General features: G+C 39.8%; 1 protein-coding gene across 1 annotated transcript; it reads right to left on the bottom strand.

Annotated features, from left to right (window-relative positions):
* Window positions 1-1,111: 1,111 nt before the first annotated feature.
* On the bottom strand, window positions 1,112-25,186 carry aimp1a (aminoacyl tRNA synthetase complex interacting multifunctional protein 1a). The gene is made up of 7 exons (XM_036574969.1): window positions 25,113-25,186; window positions 16,496-16,629; window positions 16,208-16,321; window positions 11,934-12,101; window positions 7,487-7,692; window positions 4,272-4,440; window positions 1,112-1,491 (listed from the first exon to the last, which is right to left on the bottom strand). Coding segments are annotated over exons 1-7 (960 nt in total). The 5' UTR covers window positions 25,115-25,186; the 3' UTR covers window positions 1,112-1,324.
* Window positions 25,187-25,391: the final 205 nt, after the last annotated feature.

Here is a 25,391-nt window from a genome sequence, read left to right as displayed (position 1 = left end):
CAAGATCATCAAGAACATGTTGGCTAAGGCCTCAGGGTTTCCAAATGTTAAGGTCATGGAATTTAGAGCCATGCATTTATGATGGAAAGTCTGTATTTAGAAACTACCTTGATTTATATCGGAAATTAAATATTTGCAACTTCTCAATGCCCGGTTTAAAGGTCTCATTAGGTTGTATTCTCAAAAGTAATGCTGTGTCACAGCACAACGTTTTATTCTTCTGTTAGCTGATCCAGCAGCTCTTGGTGAGGTGCAACCAACTCACCAAGAATTTGTGACTAGACATAGTAAAGCCCATGCTTTACTGCTCTTATGATGAAAAACTGCACCCAAAAGCAAAGTAAAATGTATTAAAAGTGGGTTATTTTCAGAACCTTCAGAATATTTAAGACAGTGTAGACATGAGAAGCTAGGAAAATCGAGCAGAATAAGAATATGATCCTTGATATTACAAGGCAAACACTGTTTGATTTATCTTCATAGGAAAAAACTGGTGGTCTTCAGAGGTGGATGGTGTGCAAACTGGGTCAAGTCTAACGAAGCGGTAGTTATAAAACTGTAAAACAGCGCTCGACTGAAAGGCCATAATTTGTATCAAAACAAGACGCCAGCCATGTTCAACTCAGCACAGCGCAGCTACAGATGTCGAGCTAGAATCATGGACTTAATTACTGTTGACGCAATTGGGAAATATAAATCCGTCGGCCTAAGGGGTCCGGGTCGAGCGCTAGTGCAAGCGTTCTGCAGGGAGCAACACTTCCTGAGGGAAACTCTGTTGTGCTCTTCTCAAAGGGACAATAAAGCCAAGTGATCAACATGGCTGCCAGGGGCCAAATGCAGATACTTACTGTGAGATCAGAATGAACACCAGCCAAGGCCTGTTAAATGTCTTTTGTTCTGTTATAGCTCTGTGGGTTGACATAAAAAAAAACTGTCAAAAGGAGAAGAGGAAAAAAAAATAGATGATGAAAAGATGTGTGGGACGCTGCTTGTGAGAGTGTGATAACTGCAGCTTTAATTCTACAAAATAAATTTTAAAAAAATCAAGGCACTGCAGTGACCTAGTTTTACCATCATCATAACACTGAGAGAATACACTGAAACTCAAGTGTAATGATGTTCAATCCCTTTATTACTGTTACTGTCTTCACAATGCCATTGAGGAGATGAAAATCAAGTATAATTCTTCAAACGCTTTATTATCATTTTCTCCTTCATCAGTGCCATTAGAAAGGTGTCACAGGCTCAGTCCTGGTTAAGTTCACCAAGTCTTGGCCATATTCTTCTGGCAGGCTGGAGCTATGGACAGATGGCTCAGAAACGTTTATTTGATGCCACTGTTGTTCATGGTCTGAGCTTTGCAAACTCCTTTTCCGGCAACCTCAAAGGCAGCTCCCTTGTAGGTGGCCACACACTGGTTGTCGGTGCGCAGGTCAGGCTGCACCTGCTCCCACACTTTCTTCTTGGGGTTTAGCTCCTTGTCAGGCTCACCTGAATCAAACAGCACAAAGACACAAGCATGATCCTCTTAGAACAATAACACATCAGGTTAAAGTTGCACTCTGGCCAAAACATGCCTTACATTTTAACAGGTGCGGTAGTCTCTAGAATGGCATTATGCAGTTTGGATAGCATGTTTTTGTTAGCCTCTAGATCAGCCGCTAGACTAGCAGTCATTTACTGAATGTTATAGGGATTCCCAATGGTTGTATGATGTATTTATGTAATGCATCTAGATTATTCATACAAAAATAAAAAACAAAAACAATATAAAATTGTGAATTCTGTCAAACCGATGCTGCTCTACAGAACTACATGTGACAAAAACATGAACTCTTCTTTGAAGCACTGGTGTAGGACTGTGGTGAAGTAAAAATAAAAGTCACACTGAAATAAATAATTAAATAACAGAAGACACTTTTTCGCTTGTTACCCAACTTCAATCGCAACAATTAGAGTGCTAACAATTAGCAAGGCACTCGCTGTTTTGATGGGTAGCTTAGGCATGCTTTTCAATTCGTAACACACCACTAGGCACCAGTAAGTGGTGACAGAACACATAGTAAATTCCATTTTCAACAAGTTCAGCATGAAGCCAATGTCAAAATATCACCAAAGCATAACATCATGAAGATAATGCAGCTAGCTTGTTTTTTTTTTTTACACCTTTTGAATGCCAGCTACTCCTTTTCATTGTGTGAACAAATGGACCAATAGAAATACTGAAAAGCAACTTTTTACATTAAAAGATTAAAGAGATGCAAAGCTAAGAACATTTTTCCCCTCCTAAAAGGACAAGATTTTTAGCTGTGGCAATATACAGGGCGATTCAAAAAGATTCATCCGATTTCAAAATGATTTATTTCACTTGTAAATCATTACAGAACAATGCAGTAAACTGTAAATGGTTTAAATAAGCATAAAGTTTATTATGTAATTTTACAAGTGCTCAATATGGACCTCCTCCAGCTGTACATCATCATCACGATAGTCAAATTCATCCCATACTCGATTGAGCATGTCAGGTGTCACTGTGCTCACGGGTCTTTCAGTGTGATTTCGGACATCATCCAGTGTTGTTGGGAGTGGTGGCACATAAACAGAATCCTTAATGTACCCCCACAAAAAAAGTCACACTGCGTGAGATCTAGTGATGCGGGTGACCTTTTTCTTGGAACTGTTGGTACCAACGATGAATGTTCTGAGCTGTTGAAGGTTCACTGCCATACTGACAGTCAGAAACTCTATGACCCCCTCTTTCAGTTGGTATGTGATTGGTTCCTAGGCGCCTCACGGTTGTAAAAATATGGCACTTTGAAATCGGATTAATCTTTTTGAATCACCCTGTACTTAGAAATGCCGAACTTATGAGCATGTGACTAGAATGTTCTCAAATGACCTGAAGAAGATCCTTTTAGGACTGAAAACATTCTCACACTAAACTCAGTGTGGAAACCATTGAGTGCACATGTAACTCTTTTTGTATTCAGCACAATGTCTTCTGAATCTGTATCCCTAATCTTATGGATAAGCCCTGGCTTTTGTTCCCTTCCAAAATTCTGCCATGATGCCTCGTAAAAGGAGAGAACAAGGAAGAAACAAAGAACGAGACAAACACTGGTGTCCATTACTCTTCACAGTAAACATCCTGTTGACGGGGCCGGCTCTCACTGTCGACTTGTTTAACGACTCTGCGGTCCAAGGAGCAGATGGAGAGAGGTGGCGAGGACTGCTTGCCCTGCCTCGCCTTTGTCCGACCTGAGCGCCGATTCCATCCCAGTCGTAAAACGGGTTTTGTTTTTGGCTGGCTCAGGATACCCAATAAAAGCAGCAGCTGGAGGAAGAGCCAGGAGGGGGAAAAGCAGGGAGATGAAAGCCTTACTGATGTGACAGGGGCCTGGTGAAGGCCATGGGATGAAGTCCTGCTCCAGACCCAGCCAACTCCCTGGGAAGCTCCCTGTTTAGCTATTGTGCATTTAATCAACCACCCGCACCGCTTCCCAATATTACTCTCTCTCCAGTTCCGGCATGTTTTATAGACCAAAAGAGAAATCACAACCACACTGTTGTTAGTTCTCTTTGAGCTTCTTGACCTTACTTTGATATTTTTTTTGAAAACTGTTTGAGGAAAGCAGCGTGACTATGCTGACAAAGGTGGAGTGTTCTTTTCTGCGCCAAGACCAAGACCAATTTCAAAGGCACTCCTTGCCTGGTCTATGTAGTTTTAACAATAAAACTATTTTTTTATATGTTGACTTAGTCTGAAAAGCAAAGTGACTATTTGCTGTGCTAGTCTAGCCACCTTCCTCCCTCGGGCTGTGTTTGGAATAAAAGAAAACTATCCTATCTCCCTGATTAGGATGCTGCCAAATTAGCAGCCACAGACCATTTAGCCTATCAATAAACAAAGCACAGGAATTCTGCCATTGAAGTAGTCTTAAGTGAATGGAATGAATAGGGGACTCCCACACTTTGTTTGCGCAGTGGATTAGTCATTTATGGTATACTGATGAGATTTCAGTGAGGGATGTGGGAGAGAGAAAGCCATTATGCCTTCTGCACCTTCTTCTGCCTTTGCCTCCATCACAGCACCATAATTGTTCAGATTCTGTCTGTTTACTCATGAAGTCAACACAATGACCTTTTCATGTAATGATTTTGGACATCACTGGTCACTAATTGACTTTGTGGAATAATTACTGCAGCCCTACTGTACATGGTAGAAGTCATATGTGGAGGCATATGTGTAGTGCTGTGCGTTGGTGTTTTACCTGGAAAGCCTTGGAAGGTGACTCTGTCCCCTGGCACTGCCCCGTTCGGTGGATCCAGGATTTCCACCTTGTCTGGAGAGCTGGCACACATGACCATGGCCTGGGACAACACCCCCCTCATCTTAGCTGGCTTCAGGTTACACAGCAGCACCGCCATGCGATTTTGCATCTGTCAGCACAATACTGACAGAGTTATTAAATTTTATAAACAGAACATTGGAACATTTACACACGACACGAATATTTCAAATAAATAAATAAATAAATAAATAAATCTCCCCATTAAGCAAAAAAAGCTGGAAAAAATAACAGCGGCCTGAAAGCAGAACTCAGAATTATGTTTCCTTATGAAATGTTCAAAGGATTGAACCATGGAAAGAATAAGACTCAAGGCACAAACTTAATCAAGTGCATGAAAAATAAAATTGATGCACTAGCCCTTAAAACATCTTTACAAGTAGAATCTCCCTAAGTACGCTATATTTAGGACATTTCATTTGCATCAGAAGGCACAGGCTGGTCACAATGGAAGCATATCACGTATGCCGACCAAACTAAATGCCTCAGTGCCATCAGTATTTTTGATTTCGTTCTTAGTCAAAGGTCAATAATGCGAGTTAGTTCTTACAAAAATTAAGCTTTAAATGGTACCTGAAATCTCCCTTCTGCTTTTCTGAAACATACTTTAAAGCTAATGAATCTTCTAGATAAATGGTCCGACGTTTCAACTCTGTCCAAGCTAAAGCTAACACACTTCAGTCAAATTATGATTGCAAAATTACTGCTTTTTATGGACACAGAAAACAGCAGTTCTAAGCTGACCTCTAATTCAGACTGCACTGTCCAAGAATGGACGATTCTTTTAATCACATGCAAGTAGTTCATTATGGCATCAAGAAGCATTTTAAACCATGGTATTCATCCACAGGGTTCAGTTACTCAACAGCATACTAAGGTTAAGACTGTCTTAGAAATTAGAGAGAGCACTCAAAGTAATACCAGCTCTCCCATTTTATAATAATGCTTGTGCCACAGCCCTTTTGGGAAACTCAGCCCTGATGTTTGGAGAAGAAATGGACATAATAGACTAACAGACCACATTGAGATAAGGCATAAGATAAGGGTAACATTAAACCTGTTAGCTAACAACAAAGTCAACGTTTATCCATTATCTTTACATTGTGAAATATAAAATACTTAAATAGCATTTTCTGTTATACTCATAATAGCCTATAGCATTTAAACTACAACTTAAATTATGGTAAAGTTATGCTAACTAAACACTAAGCACGATATGAACAAGTCTGGCTTATAGAAGTGTCATGTTGGAAAATGTCTGAGCAAAGCTCTCCATATAGACTAGAACTCTGTTCTCAAATACATAACATTACAACAGAACTTTGAATAAACTGAGAGGAAAAGCTAAAGAGTTTAGACGCATAAAGCAGATGGATTTTTATGGGTGTAATTAAGATTAGTCAGACTGCTAGTCCGTTAAACAAATCATAAACTAGAGGCAAACCGAAACACAAACACGTTTACTGAGAGCTTTGTGGAATAAGAGCAGACTGAACCATGACAAAAGTATAGACCACGGTGGCAGAGAGGATTTATTAGGACTAATAAAACTGAAATATCCCCCCTCGAACCACTCCAGCGTTTAGCACCCAAAGTTCCAGCATCAAAACACAGCATTCATTTTTCCGAAAAACAAACAACTCCTGTAGTGATGATGTATTGCAGCGCTCAGAGATTTCACGACTTTCTCCAAAGTAAACATCTGCAAATTAAACGATCTTGAGTCACTGCTTCGCATAGGGGGAAAAAAAGGACTTGATTAGAGTTAAACTTCGCAGACCCTTCTTTTCAAAGCGATTTGAGAGGGAGGTTGCGTGATCATCAGAGTTCAGCCAGACAGAAAAGCAATGAGGCAGCTAAGCATGGCCCTATGAGGAACATAACAGTGTTCAACTGGGTGTATAACTCCTAAATCAACAAGTGCCTACCTACGCGGGCATGGTTCTACTTTTTTGTTGCCGAGAGAGATATACTGTAATGTACACTGCCTAATCAGACTAATCAGGTTTATTTTGAAGAAAACAATATTACACATGTAAATATCTGAAACAGTATAAGTTACAGTGCTAATACCAAAGCCCATTGTATCTACTTCTTGTGCTTGTGTCAGCACTCATCAGCACTCAAACCTTTGAAAGGTATTCAAACTACCTTTGGACCAAAAGAGTTTCAATGTGATTTTAACAATAGTTTGGACAAGAAAATGGTTCAAACTTTCTCTTCATACCAAGGAAGATACTTTGATGAACAAGTTAAGAGTTGAAGCTAAATATACTCAAAGGAATAGCACATAGCTGCTTTACAATAACAACAACTTTGCAGCTATTTTTCATACTTAATTCAAATGTACAGCGAAAACATTCAAAGTAGGGCAAGCTTCTGACAGTGGACACACTAGAACCCATGTGTCAAATAAAAGGCCCGCGAGCCAGAACAGGCCCAAGACACAATCCTATCCGGCCTGCAAAAGCGTTTTAATTTACTATTAATATTAGCCTGTTTCACAATGTGCTGCACTACAGTCCCCCAGCATGCACTGCAACATAAAGTGCACTCTGACTCTCCTACCCCAACAGCAGTCTATGGGACAGTGGTTACACCTCAATTCTACACAACTCTACGCAATCCCACACCAGTCATATAGCTGCATTTCAGTTGCAGTTCAACAATTAATGTAGCAAAGAAAGGATGCCAGGTGTCTAGTTCAAGCAAATAGGTATGGTTATAATGACAGAGCTCCTGGAGACATTTAAATTTTGAATATTACAAGTATTCATGTAATATTTCAAGGTCTACTACAAGTGCCCATATTTCACTAATGAAGTTTTTGCGTATTTTGAATAAACAATGGCCAGTTCGGTTTGTAACACAACATTAATTAAAAATGAAATAAAAACATTTTTTTTCTCTGGCCCACGGATTTGTTGAGATTTTTTAATACGGACCCTTTAGTGACTGAGTTTGACTTCCCTGCACTAGAAAATCAGCTTCATGTTTAAAAATGTGTCATTAAGTCTTGCCGTCCATTCTTGCCTACAGCAAATGACCCCATGTGAACTTCACCAATGATTCTTTGAAACACTGTTAAAAAGATGTTCTTATGCCATGTTGGTGCTGGGTCAGTAGGAGGTCAGTACCTGCTCTAGGGGGACGTGTTTGACCAGACCACTGACCACGGTGCGTGGTGCTGGTTCACCCACATCCACCTGCTCCACGTACAAGGAGTCGGCGTCTGGGTGTTTCTCAGCTGAGATGATGCGTCCAACCCGCAAGTCCAGCCGGGAAACGTCCACCTTGGCCTCTTCCTGAGGGGGAGCAGGAGCCTTCTTCTCCTGCTTCTCTCCTAGAACCAGAGAGGGACAGGCTGCTTCAAACACTGAACAGTTTTAAGGCCCAATGCTAATGTGGCTAACAATAAATCAAAGCTGAGAACGATGCATAATATGCTAGCCTGGCCCTAGATACCTTTAATAGGGCTGAATGCTATTGGGCCATGAAAGAGTTTAGGTTTTTGTAATAAATATCAGCAAATTAACAAATTATCACTCTAGACATTGTCAGGATACATTTACAGGTGGGATTAAGGGAGGTATTTTGGTTTGGGCTGCACAATACGGACAAAATACCGTATTACAGTGATACTGCTACATTTTGCGGTTGTAGCATAAATTCCAATGTACTGAAAATTACATCAGAACCGTTGATGTGAGTAAATACTAACCTGCGTCGATTTTGACCAAAATGTTTTGCTTGTTGGATGAGTGACTGGTCAGAATGCTCACAGCAAACATTAAAACAGGAGTGTCCAATCTTATACGCAAAGGACTGGTGTGGCTGCAGGTTTTCATTGCAACAAAGCAGATCACATGATTAATTGTCTGACAAATTCAAACAAATTACTATTACTATATTATATTATCAGTATTGCAAAGGCTGATATCATGATAATGAATAGAGAACAATGTATTGTGCAGCCCCAGCTTTTATTCATTATTTTTGCTTTCTTTTTGAGAAAAGTGCATCTTTAACTCTCAGCAGAACGAGATATTTTATTATGATTGTATTATTTTATTTAGGTAGACTATGATGAAATGATGTGTGTACAGTATTCTGCAGAAAGAAAAAACATCCTTTACATTTTTATTTTACAAACGGAAAAGAGTCAGAAATGCAGACTTATTATAAACTGATTATGAATGTACATATAAATCATGAGGCAACTCTGCAGGTCTTAATGTAATTACATGTAAATAACTACCCAGAACAGCAAAAAAAAAGAATATCAAGAGACTAAGTAAGCTTAGAAGTCTAAAATTTAATAACAAACAATTTCTCATATCAGTAATAAGAGTAGGTGATCAAAATAAAGTTTAGTTATTGATAATTATTCATATCTTCCATGAACACTAATCAGACCATCTATCCTACAAATACTGCCTTTAGAACCAAATTGGGCACATGGAAGTGTAGTGAAAGCTGATAAACTTCATGCCAACTTTACCATCAGTAACAAACTGTTCCGTCATTCCATCCTAAAACTTTACAACAGTACTCAATCGGGAGAACTGGGCTTTTATTTTAAAGAATTTAACACAACTTTAAGGGCCTTATTTTTAGTAGCTAACACATTCCACACTTTGCACATGGAAACTATGCAGACCCTGTCTTCTCTGTTCTGATCCCAGCTTGTCCCACCCCCAGAGTGAAAGCAAATCTACCAATAACAGCCACTGCATGGCATTTCACTCTAATCACTCCAAGCGCTCCAAAAAAAGTACATTACTTTTCCACCGGCTCCAGACACTCATGTTGGGAGCGTAGCTAAAAAAAAGCTGCCTTTAAGTCTTCGATCCCCTTTACAGTCTTGAAAATGTTAACTTTAAGTATATGACTAAAAGCAGGAAAGCGATTTACAGCTGAGAAAGACCTTTTTCAGCAAAAGCAGTACTACAGTAAAAGCAAAACAGCAATTTTTTGTAGCATCTATCCTTTATAAAATAAAAAAAAGTACAATCTATTTACCTTTTTACCCAGCTTTTCTGATTTCCTTCTGTTGCATTTGTCTGTAATTTAATTCATTAAATGTAAAATAGACTTTTTTGCAGAATTTATCAGTTATTAGAATAAAAGATGTTTTTGCTGTTCCCCCATAACTTTCGGCTTTTTGTCTGTATTTTGTTCTGTAATTACATTCTCTCTACCAAGGATCTGTACTGGTCTGTACTGTTGATGGCTGACAGATCTGTCAGAGATAATGCGGCTCATGTGGCAAGTGATGGGTGCATGCCACGTTTCAAAATCACTAAAACATCATATTCATCAGTGCCGACGGAATAGAGGCACATTCGATATTTATAGCACGGTGTTTAACATCTGGAGCCGTGGAATGCTAGCTTCACAAACACACTCTCACACATACATTACACACACCATCTACCAGGTCATTTTTCTTCTTAGCCCTAAATAACATTTCAGATTGTCTGAGATCTGCTTTGGAGAGGGTCACTTGAACAGATGGGACTGGAAGAATCTGTGAAAGAATCTGTGTGATTTATGCTGAGAATAATTTTCATAATAAACAGCCCTGCACAGAAATCTGCTGATTGATTTTGACAGTTCTGTTAGAAAGTGCAGTTTAACAATGAGAAAATCAACACCATCTTGAGTGCATGGCTATCTGCGAAAATGGTCTCTGGCTTGGGTTTTGTTTGAGACCCCATGCTGAGAAGCGTCAACATGACACAAACCATCAGCTGAAATTTGCTTGCGGTCTCAGCTTTTGTCATCACCTCTGGACCACGCTGCCATCCCTCTGTGATGATTTAATTGTGTTGATTGATGTGCATGCATTTTTTAGCCAAATATAGCACCAACACAACAAGTGCAACAAATAGAAAACTGGCCAAGACAGTGAAGTCCACATTTCACAGCAATGAACAACAGGATGGTAATTTTAGAAGATGCATTAAAAACTTGCTTTGTAAGTAAACATTGTAACAAGGTATTACACAATAGGACTGTCAGATGGGATCAGAAATCAAATTCCAATTTCTATTTGTTTGCAAAATATTCAAATTTTAATATATAACAAAACCGCCAGATTTCAATGTTAAAAAAAATTAGTGTTATGTCTTCTAAATCCACAAGGGGGCACTCAGTATAAATTCTCAAGCTTCCCCTTAACACAGAGTGTTTAAACCAGTGATTTTTCCACCCTGGAGGGAGGTGGTCACTTGTGAGATGACTGTCAAAAATGGTACATAGGCCTTGGCCTGTCACAATTATTACATAACATCCTGACTGCAATTAGTTGAGCTAATCATAATTATTTAAGCTGATCGCAAAAACAGATTGTTTTTATGCACTGAATTGAGACAAACGCATGCAATGAAAGAAAGTAAGATACGCATTTATTAAGACATGTCATGGGTCTTACGAAAACAACAAAAGTTCTCACTTCTTCTGAGTTGTGCTAAAACAACTTTAGAGGGCAGCAGAGTAATGTTTGTTTATTTGAGCTTGAGCTATTTCTGTCACCAGAAATATCGACAGCTGGAAAGCAAGCATCTGCATTTGGAGCGCTTGCTTCTCAGAAAAAAAGTCTGCTGTCTGAAGAAGATCTTTTGTTTACCTCGCACAAGATCATATTTCTGCCCACCAGTGTTATTCAGCTTAGAAAGAAAACATTGCCTTGTTCAGAATGACTTGTTGCTAAAAAATAGTTGTCAGATGTTTGTGAATATGCCAGTACAACAAGCACGACAAACAGAGAGATTGGCCAAGACAGTAAAGCCACAGCAAAAAAAAACAAAAACGGATGGTTATTTTTATAAAACGCTTCCAAAACATGCTTTTCTAAGTAAACATTGTAAAAACCTATTGAACAATAGGACTGTCAGATGGGATCAGAAATCAAATTCCAATTTGTTTGTTTGTGAAATATTTAAATTTTATATACATAATCTCAAACAATAAATAAATAAAATGAAAACATTATTTGGCAAAAAAGTATGAACTGCAGTGAAAGCCCCATTTCAATGATATGTCTCCTAAATCCACAAGGGGGCGCTCAGCATAAATTCTCAATCGTCCCTAAATTTTTAAACCAGTGAATCTCAACCTGGGGGGGGGGTCACGGCTCATGAGGTGGTTTTCAAAAACGGTACACAGGTCTCGGCCTGTCACCATTATTACATCCTGATTACAATTAGTTGGTATTCAGTTATTGTAGCTGACTGCAAACATTCTAATTAAAGCCAAAATGAATCATTGTTTATGTTCAGCAACGTTCTTCCCTCTGTTTGATAGTCATCGTGTGTGACAATGTTATTTGGAAATCGGCCCAGAACACATTGGGAGCTGCAGTAGAGGTAGCTTTAAACATTCGAATGGACATTTTCTACGTTTGAATGAGCATGTTTATCATTAAATTTGACAAATGTTAGAATGCAGAATTTTCTCCTACTGTGTGGGATTTATAACACTGACAAACATCAAAATAGTAAAAATGTCTCTGAATCACACTGAACCACAACTTCCAAATTTATCAGAGTGGATACATACTGTTTCAGAAACAGCTCTCACCTTTTTTCTCTGCTTTAACTTTCTTCTTGGCCTCGTTGTTGCTGGCTGGGGGGCTTTTAGCAGTGGGTGCAGGAGCAGCAGCAGATGCAGGCGCTGATGGCTCTGGCACCGAAGGCTTGGAGACACACTGGATGCTGGAGTCGGCTGAGGGCATGGCCACTTCTCTCACTGCACACGCACACACAAATATGGCTTAGTTCAGTCTCACATCGCTTGGCTTTCCAAAATGTTTGTTGGAAAATGGTACTGCGGAATGAGAGACTACTTTGCACAGTCTTTCCACTATATAACGATAACTGCTTTGGTCCCAAATCACATTATTGTACATACAAACCCAATTCCAAAAAAGTTGGGACTGTATGGGAAATGCCAATAAGAACAGAAAGTAGTGACTAGGAAATTTTATTTGACCTGTGTTATACCTAAAACAAAACTGATATTTTATATTATAAACTTTATTTATTTATTTTTTAAAAAAATAACATATGCTCATTCCACATATGATGCCTCCAACACGTTCTAAGAAATGTGCGACAGGAACATGTTTACCACTGTGTTACATCACCTTTACCTTTAACAGCTCGTAATATACACTGGGGACTGAAGAAAGTCAATGATCTAGGTTTTTTTTTAGTCTTTAGAAGGATCTTGCACTTTATAATGTTTTCCAAAGGAAAGATGCAACCCACTGTAGCTCCCACACTCTCTGTTTACAAAGCCATGCTGTTGTAAGACATGCACAATGTTTATTGGCATTGCCATGCTGGAATAAGCATGGGCATCCCTGAAAAAGACAGCATCTAAAAGGCAGCATACGTTGCTCCAAAAGTTTTTCAGCTTTAATGGTGCCTTCACAGATGTGCAAGTTACCCATGCCATGTACTAATACGTCCCCCTTACCACAACAGACCCTGGCTTTTGAACGTTATGCTGGTAACAATCTGGATGGTACTTCACTTCTTTGGTTTACTTCTAAACAGTCTGAAGGGTTGACTCTTCAAATACACGTTTACATTGTGCATCAGTCTATTTTAGATGAGCTCAAGCCGAGAGAAGTCATCATCGTTTCTCCATGTTTTATAGATTGGCTTCCACGGTACACAACATGGTCTTAACTTGTTTTTGTGAACAGGTGCGTAGAGACACAAAGTAGCACAGAAGCATGCTGGTTTTAATGCAGTGCCACCTGAGAAATTAAAGGTCACATGCATTCAGTTTTTGGCCTTGTTCAAATTTCCTGAATCTTTGTGATAATATCATGCACCATAGAGGGTGAAATACCTCAATTCCTTGCAGTCGCTTAGTGAGGAATGTTCTTTAACAGCTGGACTAGTTGCTTATGTATTTTTTGGCAAGCCTCAACATAATATATAACTTGCTCATAAAGGTCTAGGCCTTTCTTAGATGCTCACTTTATACCCAAGCATGATTATGTCACCTCTTTTAAAATATTTTCTGAACATTTAATAACATTCCTAGTCTTAAACTGCTCAAATCCCAACTTTTCTGGCAGAAATTTCAGAATGAGCATATATTCACAAAAAACAATGAAGTTAATGAGATAAAACAACAAATATTGTATCGTTGTACTTTTTAAAGACAGGTCAAAGTAGATTTACACATCACAGCTTTCTTTTGCATTTCACCTACTGTCCCGACCTTTTTGGAATTGGGTTTGTAGAAAGATTTCAAGTAAGCCTACTCAGCTGGAATCAAGCTTGCTTACATATGTTTTTGGCAGTTTTTCGTTGTTTCTATCTAACTGGAATTTCAATGCATAGCATAGAGCCCTTAAAACAAAGCACATTAAATCCATTCTTGACCTGTAAGTGGAGGACATTGGGAAAGTATGTTAAACACATGCAACTTCTGGATTTTAGTCACAGACCATACTTAATTATTTCACTAAACTACAGTTACTAAACCCTAAACCCTACATCGGGTCCAGTGCCAACGCTTGGGTGAAGAATTATGGAAATATGACTTGACTTGAGTATGACTTGTTATACGCTTAATGGAATTCAGCAGCATAACTCAGCTAAAAGACACAGAGAGAGACTATTTACATACTCAGAGGGAGGACTGGCCCCCAATCCAAACAATTTTAATGGTACAAGGCTATGGGGCCCATGCAGACAGAGGAAAAAAGGGAGGAAAATAATCCCTTCAACCGAGACAGATAGGGCAAACCAAGAGAGTCCACTGTTGTGCAACAGTCTGATTGCGCTGCATGGGTCAAGACTTGCTGAGAATGCTAAACACTGCTGATGTGGGGCAGGCTGTATTCTTTTTTAATTACCATAATTCCATGTTTATTTAAGTAAACTATAGGCTTGTGCTTCCAGTATGTGTTAGCTGAGTGTTTGCTGGCTGAAATTTGAACCAGGCTCAGCTTGAGGGACTGTACAGTGACTCAGCTCGCCTGCCTTCTTAGAAATGAAAGGAAAAAAAGAGCGCTGAGCAACGCCTGATCAGGAGCCTTTTAAAATTTCCACTTGATCTCTGATTAGGCTCTTATGCTCCCATTAAATGATGGAAAGAGATATAAAACAAACACCATAATAGGACAAATGGAAAAGCATAATCCTACATTATTTAGACGTGCTCTGCAAGCCGTCCAAAAATAACAGGGACCAGTGGAGCTTTTTAAAGAAAGCTAAATTGCCTATTTGTTCTAATCCTGCACATTTCCCACCTCGACACTCTGGAAAACATTACTTAAGTGCTAATGATGGGATGGCTGCTCTTACTTGTACGTTAATGCATGGCAGAGGCCTAGAATCCCAGCGGTTCTGCATGGCAGTCACACAGCTCCATTAATCAGATCAGTTTAGGGATTTCTCCTGGGCCAGAATTGCAACAGCATTTCAGAGTAGGGTGCACCTAACAATTACTTGTAAAATGATTTAACCTAATGACTATTATTTGATTACTCAACTAATCTAACTATAATTCCTTCAGTATCTCCTCTAGCATTCTCTCGGAGCGGTAAGCGATTTCTTTGTTTAAGCTGCCTTGAAACAATACATATAATCGCCTCCTATGCTTTGTGTAGTGGACTGCAATCTGCCGGAATGATCACCATAAACATTATTAAGTAAATGATGGGTCAACAAGAAAATTCAGCGTTAAGCCTTTTTTCATGTCTGGGGTTTCCAACCTTTTATCTATTTATCATTAGAAAGGATGAAAGCCCACAATGGGGGAAAACCTTTGTTGCTTAAAAAAATTACATTTCTCAAGTGCGGACACAGACAACCTGAGAATTATAAGATGAACAACAGCCTAAAGATCAGATCATTAATTTCAATCCAATCACAGTAAACAAAAAAAATATATATATATATTACAAAAGAGAAAACAAATTTCTTTTGTGTATGTATAGCTTTGGGGCTAACTTTTTGTCCAGTGTCAAGGAGGCAAGGTCCAGTCAAGACAGAGACCAGAGAAGCTGATGTGTAGTAAATTTGACATGATATGTAATAATAATATAAATAATACTATTAATAATTTTTTCCAGACGTTCATGAGCGCACGAGTAAAATGTCGAGAAGGTAAAGAAAACTGACAAAGCGCTGCTGTTGCACATCTTGTGTTAATAATGTTTCACTTTTTAAAAATATTTTATATTTTCTAATTATTACTTTTTTTTTTTTCCACTTATTTTTATGACAAAGTGCCATTACTGGTCAACTAAGGACCACCGGCACCACCTCAGAAGCCCAAAGATTACCAGAGGATTCCCAATGGTTGAGAAACCCTGATCTGTGTCACTGGCTTTGTCAAATACTTTATGAAGACTAGACACAAAAGCCGCCTGTATATCAGAGATCTGACTCTGAATGAGATGTCTAGATGCACAGCAGTATTACTGGACACATTCATCTCCAGCCTGTTGACATTTGATGTTAATGAGAGATGGTCATTTGGCTTACTGGAGCAAAGAAACAAAGATTCCCCAAAAAAATCTATCCTATATTAATCTAGGCATTGGTTGCAGATTTGGAGAGCTCTCTGGTGGCAATGTGCAACTGCAAGTAACATTTTTGTAACATCAATTTGTGAGGTCACTCACCAAAGTGGAACGCGGTGTTAAGAGTCTACTCCAAGGACACCACATTTTAGCTTAATGTTTACTGTTCTAATTCAGAAATGCTGCTTCTTATATTTTTAACGAAACAATTATAACAGTTGCAGCCTTAATGTTATATTCTGGGTGCAATTTCAATGGACATAAATGGACAGCTACAGTAAAGGTCCTGGGTCACGTCTACCTCCTCTCCTTCTTTCCTTCTCAAGGAGTTGTCTCCTCAGATCCTCAATGTCCTTCTTCAGCTTGGCATTCTCCACCATCAGCTTCTTCTCTTCTCTGACAGTGGCCTGCACAACTTCATGCAAGAAAAATTCTTTCGTTAGACCTCAGTGACAGCAAGAGGAACACGTGCATGTGAATTGCACCTTAAGCGGCGGCTGTGATCTAGCCCTGATGTAACCCTCAGCCTTGGCGGTGTGTTAGCATATGGCTCAGACAGCCAAACCCCCCCCCTCCCCTTCCAACTCACTGGCTTTCTCCTTCAGCAGCTGGACCTGCTGCTTGAGGTACTCAATGATCTGGTCAGCCTCTGCTGCCCTCTGTTCCAGTCTCGCAAGTGTGGGTGTGTGGCCTGACATCTTGAAGAAGGAGCGTGCCAAGAACCTGAAAAACAAGCCAACAGCAAAGATCAAACTCAGCGGAAACTCTTAGTCACTTGTAAAGACGTCTCTAAAAGCAAACTCAATAGACCTTGGTAGACACTCTATCCGTGTTTGGGAATATGTAGTGATTCAAGCATAGAGAATCTGTGATGCAAATCTGTTGTGTTTTGGCAAAGATAAAACTGCTCTCCAACTTGACATTTGGACTCAAATTTGCCAAGCTCATTGTTTTGTCCACATCACCTATGCCATGAAGAGGCTTTCAAATGAAATGACCTGCGCTCTGCAGCTGTCCAAACACTGAATCAGCTCCTCTCCAAATAACACATACACACATCTTAAATCTCCAAGGACAACCTTTCATTGTTAAAGGCTAAGTATAGATGATTAAAGCAGCCAGTCCCATTTATATTCACACTTCTAGGCCTGAGAAATGAAGGTTTTGAACATTAGCTGCCTGTAGAAAACTTTAAATGCTTTGACAAGTTCCATGTTAGGTTTAAACTTTAAAATGACATAAGAGCCGCAAACCATATGACATTTAAATGAAATAAGCTGTCCATCTTCCTGCGTTCTCTTGTCCTTGCTCTCTTGTGGTCAGAAATATTGAAACTACAGCATTGGTTCGTCTACCTACGCACCAGCGCTGACATGTGAGGTTAAGACACTTTTCTCAGTTTCAAAAGAACCAAGGAACAACACAGTGCTGCTCAACCAAAAAGGCTGCTAGTCGAGCCACATCATCCCCTCTTGGAAGCAACACAGACATGACATGTTTTGCTACAACACATCTCCTGAAAAAGGAATCAGGGGACTTAAACAAGGCACAGGAAAGCAGAAGAAAATGGCTTAACACATAGTACAGGGTGGTGCTGGAAAACAACAGCTGGCGAGGGATGAAAACAAAATCGCTCGGACGAGGAAATTAGAAACACAAAAAAGCTGGAGTTGATAATATCACGGATCAAAGTCTCTTGTTTTTTGGAGCACTTGAATCGATTTAACCAGGCCTGTGGTGGAAGAATTTACGAGCACCATGATAGCACAGTTTTCTTTTGCATAACCCCTGAAATCGGGCCTCAGGGTTGTGCTGGAACCTCACGCTGCAGGCTCCAACAAACTCAAACCTTTCGGCTCTGATGTGAAGTCCCGCAGGGGTCATCTCCTCCCACACTGACCAGCAGGACAGTCACAACATTGCTGTTAGCAGGGCTGCAGTCACAGCCAAGGGCCTACAACCCTGAAATGAAGCCATGTGTGGTTCTTTGGCAGGCAGGGTCTGAGAAAAGCCATCTTGGCTTTGAAGATGTTAAAGCCAGACCTGCATTTTGCTCAAGTGGAACTCATGGGGTGAAGAAGCCTGAACAGCTTGTGCTAATCTGGTAGACAGTAGCTGTCACACTCCCAGCTTTGTATGTTGGGTAAGGGTAATGCTAATCTGGACAGAAGAGAAACAACTGCTGCATAAACTGCAACAGCTCCACTATGATCGTTTTCTTAGGCTCTGGAGATCATGCTGAAACCCCTTGAGGCTGATGTAAATTTAACAGTTTTTAACTGAATATGCTTTTAATAAAACAAGGTTCATTACAGTTACAACACTGTCACCAATGTAGTGCCAACAGGACCATTGTGAAGCTAGTGAAAGGAAAAGAATTTAGACCAAATGGTTTCCCATAATTTCCCTCCGGAGTTCTTTGAGGGGTAAAAGCCACTGGAGCGTACGAAAAAGGGCATCCTTGTGGATTGTGGGCACCGTGTGAGGTTTCAGATCTATAAAATGGCTCTGTCTTACGACCAACTTGGCGGTATCGTGTGAACACCCATCAAGGCACAACAGAACATGCCACTTCTTCAAACTGCTGTGACCGTTTAAGTCACCACGGCGAAGGCATGGGATGAAACACTCTCCTGCCAAGCCAAATGAAAACAGTATGGTGCACAGCTGCCATTGGGGATATGGGCGTTTTACAATGAAGTATGCCATCGAAAAAGAGGGGAAGGTCCAGATTTATGACATTTAACAACGCTGATGGTGAACTTTTAAAGATGATTCCATCACATGAAGTCAGTGAATCATCAGTTTTATTAGCATAAAGGGCATTCTTCGAGCATTTGTTTTTGGCAGATGGTGTAACACAGTTGTAGTTACAGTAGGAATACCAAAGTCCAGAGCTGGAGGCCCACATGCTAAGGCTGTACAATACAGACATAAAAAGCTGCTGGGTATCATGATGACGATATAAGAAGTAATAAATAATTATTAATACGTTGTGCCTCTGACTGGATGTGATACATACTTTTTTGTTGATGTGTAAACAGAAATCTGACTAATTTCTCCATTAAGCAAAAATTAATGCACACTCATAACACAATCCAGGGTTTGAGAACAATCCTAATGTTTTATGTACTTTTACAGGCTTGTAGTTCAGGATAGAGGGGTTTTTGAGATGTGTATGTATGTGTTATGTAATTGGTTAATAGCTGAATGGTTAATTTAGTTGCCTCCTATGAGGGAGAGTAGAATTCAGTCCCAGCGCAGAGAAGTTAGACTTCTAATGGTTTGTGCCAGTAAAGTACTGATGTCTGTCTATTGCTGTGTGTATGAACTAATGTAGTCTGTTCTGTCATTGCCTCTCTAATGATCCGTTTATCACTGAAACTCGTATTGTGCTAATGATCAAAATGATTTATCGTACAACCCAACAAAACACTGTACATTAGGAACTTAGAGATATAGGAACTGTGGTCCAATACTGAGATCCAAATCTCTTAATGCAGATGCAAACACATGTACACCTATAAAAACATAAAAACATCCTGGTTTTGCATTAAGAACTATAAAATGAAGAACAAATAAATTGCAGACATTTTACCATGGTAGCCCAGTGCTGCCTAAATAGTCTGCTCTTCTGGAGTGCAACACACTTTTCATTAAAGTATTAGTTTAAAATATTGGTCAAGTTTAAACATCTGTCTGATATCAATCATCTGTTAATACCCATATAATTCTGATATCATCATTTATCCCTCCTGTACTTTTTAAGGCTTGTCTTGGCTTCAAACACTTTGTTCATTTCACCAACAAAGTATCAGCTGCTTCATGAGATCGGGTGTTTCTGAGCAGGACAAATGCTCAGCTGTGCAAGGTTATGACCCATGATCAACAAGAGTGCCATACCAAACCACGCTGCATGCTCGGCTCCATGCAAGACGATGGCAAAACAATCTTTAGTTCTCACAGCAAACGATATTATCTTAATGATCTAATAATACTATCTAGCAATGCTTTCACGTAACTCAAGAACTGAGTGTTCATCACGACGCACTGCCGAGAAATAGTGTTTTGTTTGTTATTATTAGGAGGAGGTTGGAATATTGTAGGTAATACAGGAACATGGCCAGTAATTTTGCTCTAAACTATTACAAAACAGACTTAATGACTATAGAAAACAAGGTTTAAATCAATATAATCATTAGTAAAAGAGTAAAACTTTAAGAGTTGCCAAAATCTATACTCACATACAAAAGAAGATCATTTTGGCATGTATTACCAACCTCTACAATACATATAACTTTCTTAAATATTACTTTTTATTCACCATATACTTTTACGTGACTGTAGTTTGAGGCCAAAATGTTCAGTTGGTCACGGAGGTGTCATTCATCACTGTTTTAGCAAAGTCATGCATGTTTACTTGTTAAGTTATTGTTTTACGTCCCATATTTCATGTTAAATGTCTCTGAAGTGTTTCTGGCATTGCACGCAGTTTGGCATCGTCACTACAGCCAAGTGAAACTGAAAGTATGGCAAGAACGTCAACGTTACAAAATAAACCTCAACAAAGGAGTTTAAAAAACTGAGGCATACAAAGGAAAGAATGTTACTTACACGCCTGTTAGGAGCTTCAAATGTCTTTATTTAAACTAGTGTTGACACTGAACTCCAACATAATGCTGCACTATCCCCGCTACCTTGGCACTAACTTACCATACGAGGAGAATTATTTTAGCATTCGTTTAAAACAATAAAAAAGGCTACTTAATAGATTTCTACAGCATACACTGCTGAAAGGTTTTATGCCTGTACCTGATAATGTGAACAAAATTTAAAAAGCTGAAATTAAAGAACTTTATTAAGGTAAGTAATTTGTGTCGGCTATAAAAAGAATCCCGTTAACAAGCATTTCGCACAGGTTCAGATTTGTTGACGGACTGATTACGAAAACTGGCAAAACCCAATAATAAAGATTGTTTAAATTTTTATTTATTTCCATGTTTCTGTTAAGATGTTATTAGCATTTAACATATATAGTTTGTTTAAATTTTGTAGGAATTTCTGTCCATAAACCACTCATCAAACCACTCAAAGCATCATGAGGCGGAGGAATAAGGTGGATCATTTCAAATATATCCTAATAGAAAAGGCACAATACTATGTTTTTTACGATACTGATACCTTCAAAACTGACATCACACCACACTGTTGCTATTTCACTCTAGATTTGTTACAGGAATGGATAAAAATCTTTTATCCAGGATTTTCTGCTGACATCAGACTAATACCGATATCAATGTGTCATCTCTTAAGCTTTTATATGTGTCTATCTAGAACTGACATGAAGAAGAAGGTGTGAAAGGCCTAGTCTCTACATGACCTGCAAAGCAGGTGTCTTATGATTGTGATCTGTAATTGTTGGCTGGTTTATATCAGTGCTTCCCAACCCTGGTCCTGGAGGCCCGCTGTCCTTTACGTTTCACTTTCTCTGCTTTTACGCACCCACTTCAACTCAGTGAGGGGACACTAATGAGGCCCCCAGGCTGTTTACCACTGGTTTGGATAGCTCCGTTTTAACTGAACAGTTCAACAGATAGAGAGCTTTGGGTTCTTCAATTGTTCCAAGCATAACATCGTATCAATAGCAGAACACTTTCTGGTGCTATATAGAACCATTTTCAAAAAGCATATACAACCATATACAACACATTCTCCATTAATCTGAAGTACCATTTCACCATGCAAAGAACCCTTTGAACATGAAATGGTTCTGCACATAACTCATGGTTCTACACAGAACCACAGTCTTTACTAAAGAATTGTCAAGTGTAGAAGACAGGAGGTTTGCTATGTTCACGAGAGAGAGAGAGAGAGAGAGAGAGAGAGAGAGAGAGAGAGAGAGAGAGAGAGAGAAAGAAAGAGACAGAGAGAGAGATAGAGAGAGAGAGAGAGAGAGAGAGAGAGAGAGACAGAGAGAGAGAGAGAGAGAGAGAGAGAGACAGAGAGAGAGAGAGACAGAGAGAGAGACAGAGACTTTGACTTTTAACCCCCTTTTTATTGAAGCATTAATAATTAAAGAATTTTACATCCTATGATAAAGAGCTAATAGTTATATTAATAATAATGAGGATCCCCAAAGAGAATCCACCCATCCACAAAGATTCACCAATGAAATGATATCACACCCAGATCACTGACAGATACGATACTTTCACCAGCACACCACTTTCTCTCAAAACAGGAAATGTTCTGAGTACTTTGGTAAAAAACAAACTCAACTCTAATGCGTGACTCTACTAGGGCTCGGAACAGTTTCAGAACATCCACCTCCTGCCCTTCAGATACCAACCTGAAGGACTTCCACACTGATAACTTCGCTTGTCCCACTAAAAAATTAGCCAAGGTACATTTATAACGCTGAGCTTTAGAGTATTTACAGCCAAAGATAAACAGAGTCCGGGTGAACAGAAACCCCAGCCCTCTGAGCGCCCTGTCCAGGAGTTTGAAAAGAGGAATCAGTCTTTGACAGTCGGAAAAAGCATGAAAAACAGTATCAGGGTTATTACAGAAAATGCAAAGTGGTTGAACAGCCGGGTTAAATTTTGACACGAACCCATCTGTGGGTACAGCACAGTGAAGGATCCTCCACTGGAGGTCTCCTGACCGTTTGGGCAAGAGCCTCCATGAAGGCCGCAGACCCTCAGGGACAGAGAGATGGGCTCTCCATTTGGAGTCACATCTCCCCTTCAGCTCATGAAAGTGCAAGTTTTTAACACAGCTCTGGTACAAAGCCTTCTTTCCAGCTGTTGAGAAAGGCAACTTCTGTAACCCATTCAGAGAGAGAAGTTGCCCCTCAGTAATCTCAGGCTCGGAAACAGAGGGGCTAACAATCAACTCTGGAAAGCATTTCGGCCAATCCACCAGCCAGAGCACCAGCCACAAAAGCCTTCAGAGGTGGAGGCAAGGAAGCTTTAAGATTATTGATTAGACCCCCAATCACTCTGTCTGATTTAAAACCAACGAGCTGCGTTAAAACCACAGCTGATCGCCACTCTCCCTCCCCCAAATCAATCAGATGTCGAATTCGTGTTACTCCTGCCTTCGTAAAGGCGGTAGCGATTGTGCTGAACTGGTGAACTTGCTGAAGCAGAAAGGGGTTAGAAAATAAAGGCTCGTCCAGACCATAATGTGCATCATTGTCCCTCATCACTGAGAGAGACAGAGACAGAGAGAGAGACATGCCATAAAACAACAAATTCCTGTGGAAATTCCAATCAGAATTTGGCTAAAAATATTTGAATCAGTAATTGAACCTATTGCCCTTTATGGCAGTGAAGTGTGGGGCCTGCTTACTAATCAGGAATTTCACAAATGGGACAAACATCCGATTGAGACCCTGCATGCAGAGCTGTGTAAAATTATTTTAAAGGTGCACAGAAACGCCACAAACAACGCATGCAGGGCAGAATTAGGCCGATTTCCATTAATTATAAATATACAAAAAAGGGCAATCAAATTTTGGACACATTTAAAAGACAGCGACCCCCGCTCATATCATTATAAAGCCCTGCAGTACCAAGAGTTGAGCAAAGACAACAGTCCCCTCACTCAGCTGGTCCTGAAGCACAGTTCAACACAAACACACACTAACACCTCACTAACACACACTAACACCCCACTAACACACACTAACACTCCACAGGCTCAGGACCAGAACACACTAGGAAACCTAATTAGAGTGAACCAAATTACAAAACAGCTCAAACTGAATTATCTCACCTACTGGGAAACCGAGTCAAACTCACAGAGTAAAATGCAGTGTTATTTGGCCCTAAAACATCAGTACAGTGTAGCAGATTACCTGAGCACACTGACTGACCCTAAACTGAGGTCCACCTTGATGAAGTACAGACTCAGTCAGCACCGTCTGGCCATAGAGACGGGCAGACACAGGAAATCTTGGCTACCAAAAGAGGAAAGACTGTGCCAGCAGTGCCAGCAGAATAGGCCTGAGACAGAGCTGCACTTTCTGACTGAATGTACCAAATTCACTCAGATTAGAACAGAATTCTTCAGTAAAATCACCAAAACATGTCCTGTATTTGAAAATCTTCCCCCCACAGAGAAGCTGCCATATGTTCTAGGAGAACATAAAGAGTTCTGCACACTGGCAGCGCAGTACGTTCACACCTGCCACACTCTGAGGGACAGTGAGTGACCACACCATGTCAGAGATACACACCTATAAACACATACATTCTGATTATTATTATTATTATTATTATTATTATTATTATTATTATAACACCTGTTATATCTGTTCTTGCTTTATATCTGTTATTGCTTTTTGTATATGTTGTACTTTGTTCTTAATCTCCCAACAAAAGCTTTGGCAATACAAGTGTTAATATTTGTCATGCCAATAAAGCAACACTGAATTGAATTGAATTGAGAGATATAGAGAGAGAGAGAGAGAGAGAGAGAGAGAGAGAGAGAGAGAGAGAGAGACAGAGAGAGAGACAGAGACAGAGAGACACAGAGAGAAAGAGACAGAGAGAGAGAGAGAGAGAGAGAAAGAGACAGAGAGAGAGAGAGAGAGAAAGAGACAGAGAGAGAGAGAGAGAGAGAGAGAGAAAGAGACAGAGAGAGAGAGAGAAAGAGACAGAGAGAGAGAGACAGAGAGAGAAAGAGACAGAGAGAGAGAGAGAAAGAGACAGAGAGAGAGAGACAGAGAGAGAGACACACAGAGAAAGAGACAGAGAGAGAGAGAGAGAGACAGAGAGAGACAGAGAGAGAGAGAGACAGAGAGAGAGAGAGACAGAGACATTCCTGAACGGCCCTGTTTGTTTCCGAAAACAAACAAAGCGAAAGTGAAAAGTGAACTGTTAATATTTTAGCACTGCAAAAGGTTAAAAACACGCTTAACACACGTCTTAAAGACTTTTATTCTATAGTCCTAATTTGCGACAGCTGCAACTAAACCACTTAAAATGGAAATTAGTGAAATTACTGGAGTTAAAGTTTTCAGACAGACAAGTCAGTCAGACGAGCAGACAGACAGGCAGCGCTGCTGCAGAACCAAAATAACTGGAGATTAAACACTCTTACACTGTTACACACTCATATTAAAGCAGGCGCTGGCGGTTCTGCTGTACACAGTCTCATATTAACACACTTTAACTGACACCATCAACATTAACACTCACATCAACCAGCGCTCAGAACCGGACAGCCGACACGCGCACAGCGGAGAACGGACAGGGCAGTCGACGAGTGATGACGCGTGGGTCACGTGGTGAAGAACGACACGGCCGTTTAAAATCTTTCTCGGGATTTAAGACAAACTTACAACTTTACTTATCTCAGATTCCTGAAAAAAGGGCCAACATGCTGGTTTAAGGAGAATGATTTACTGTAATAAGATAATAAAATAATGTAATAACAGGATGGTTATCATATTGAAACAACAACAGCAAAACAACAAC

The sequence above is a fragment of the Colossoma macropomum genome, unplaced genomic scaffold (assembly GCF_904425465.1).
Source record: "Colossoma macropomum unplaced genomic scaffold, Colossoma_macropomum, whole genome shotgun sequence".
Classification (NCBI taxonomy): domain Eukaryota; kingdom Metazoa; phylum Chordata; class Actinopteri; order Characiformes; family Serrasalmidae; genus Colossoma; species Colossoma macropomum.
This window is presented reverse-complemented; position numbering and strand designations above follow the sequence as displayed.

What these genes read in the sequence shown, in the direction of transcription:
- aimp1a (XM_036574969.1), bottom strand. An exon ending in AGTTAAAGCAGAGAAAAAAG is followed by an intron (nt 7,693 to 11,933) that starts GTGAGAGCTGTT and finishes CTCTGGTTCTAG; the next exon opens with GAGAGAAGCAGGAGAAGAAG. An exon ending in AACACGTCCCCCTAGAGCAG is followed by an intron (nt 4,441 to 7,486) that starts GTACTGACCTCC and finishes TTGTGCTGACAG; the next exon opens with ATGCAAAATCGCATGGCGGT.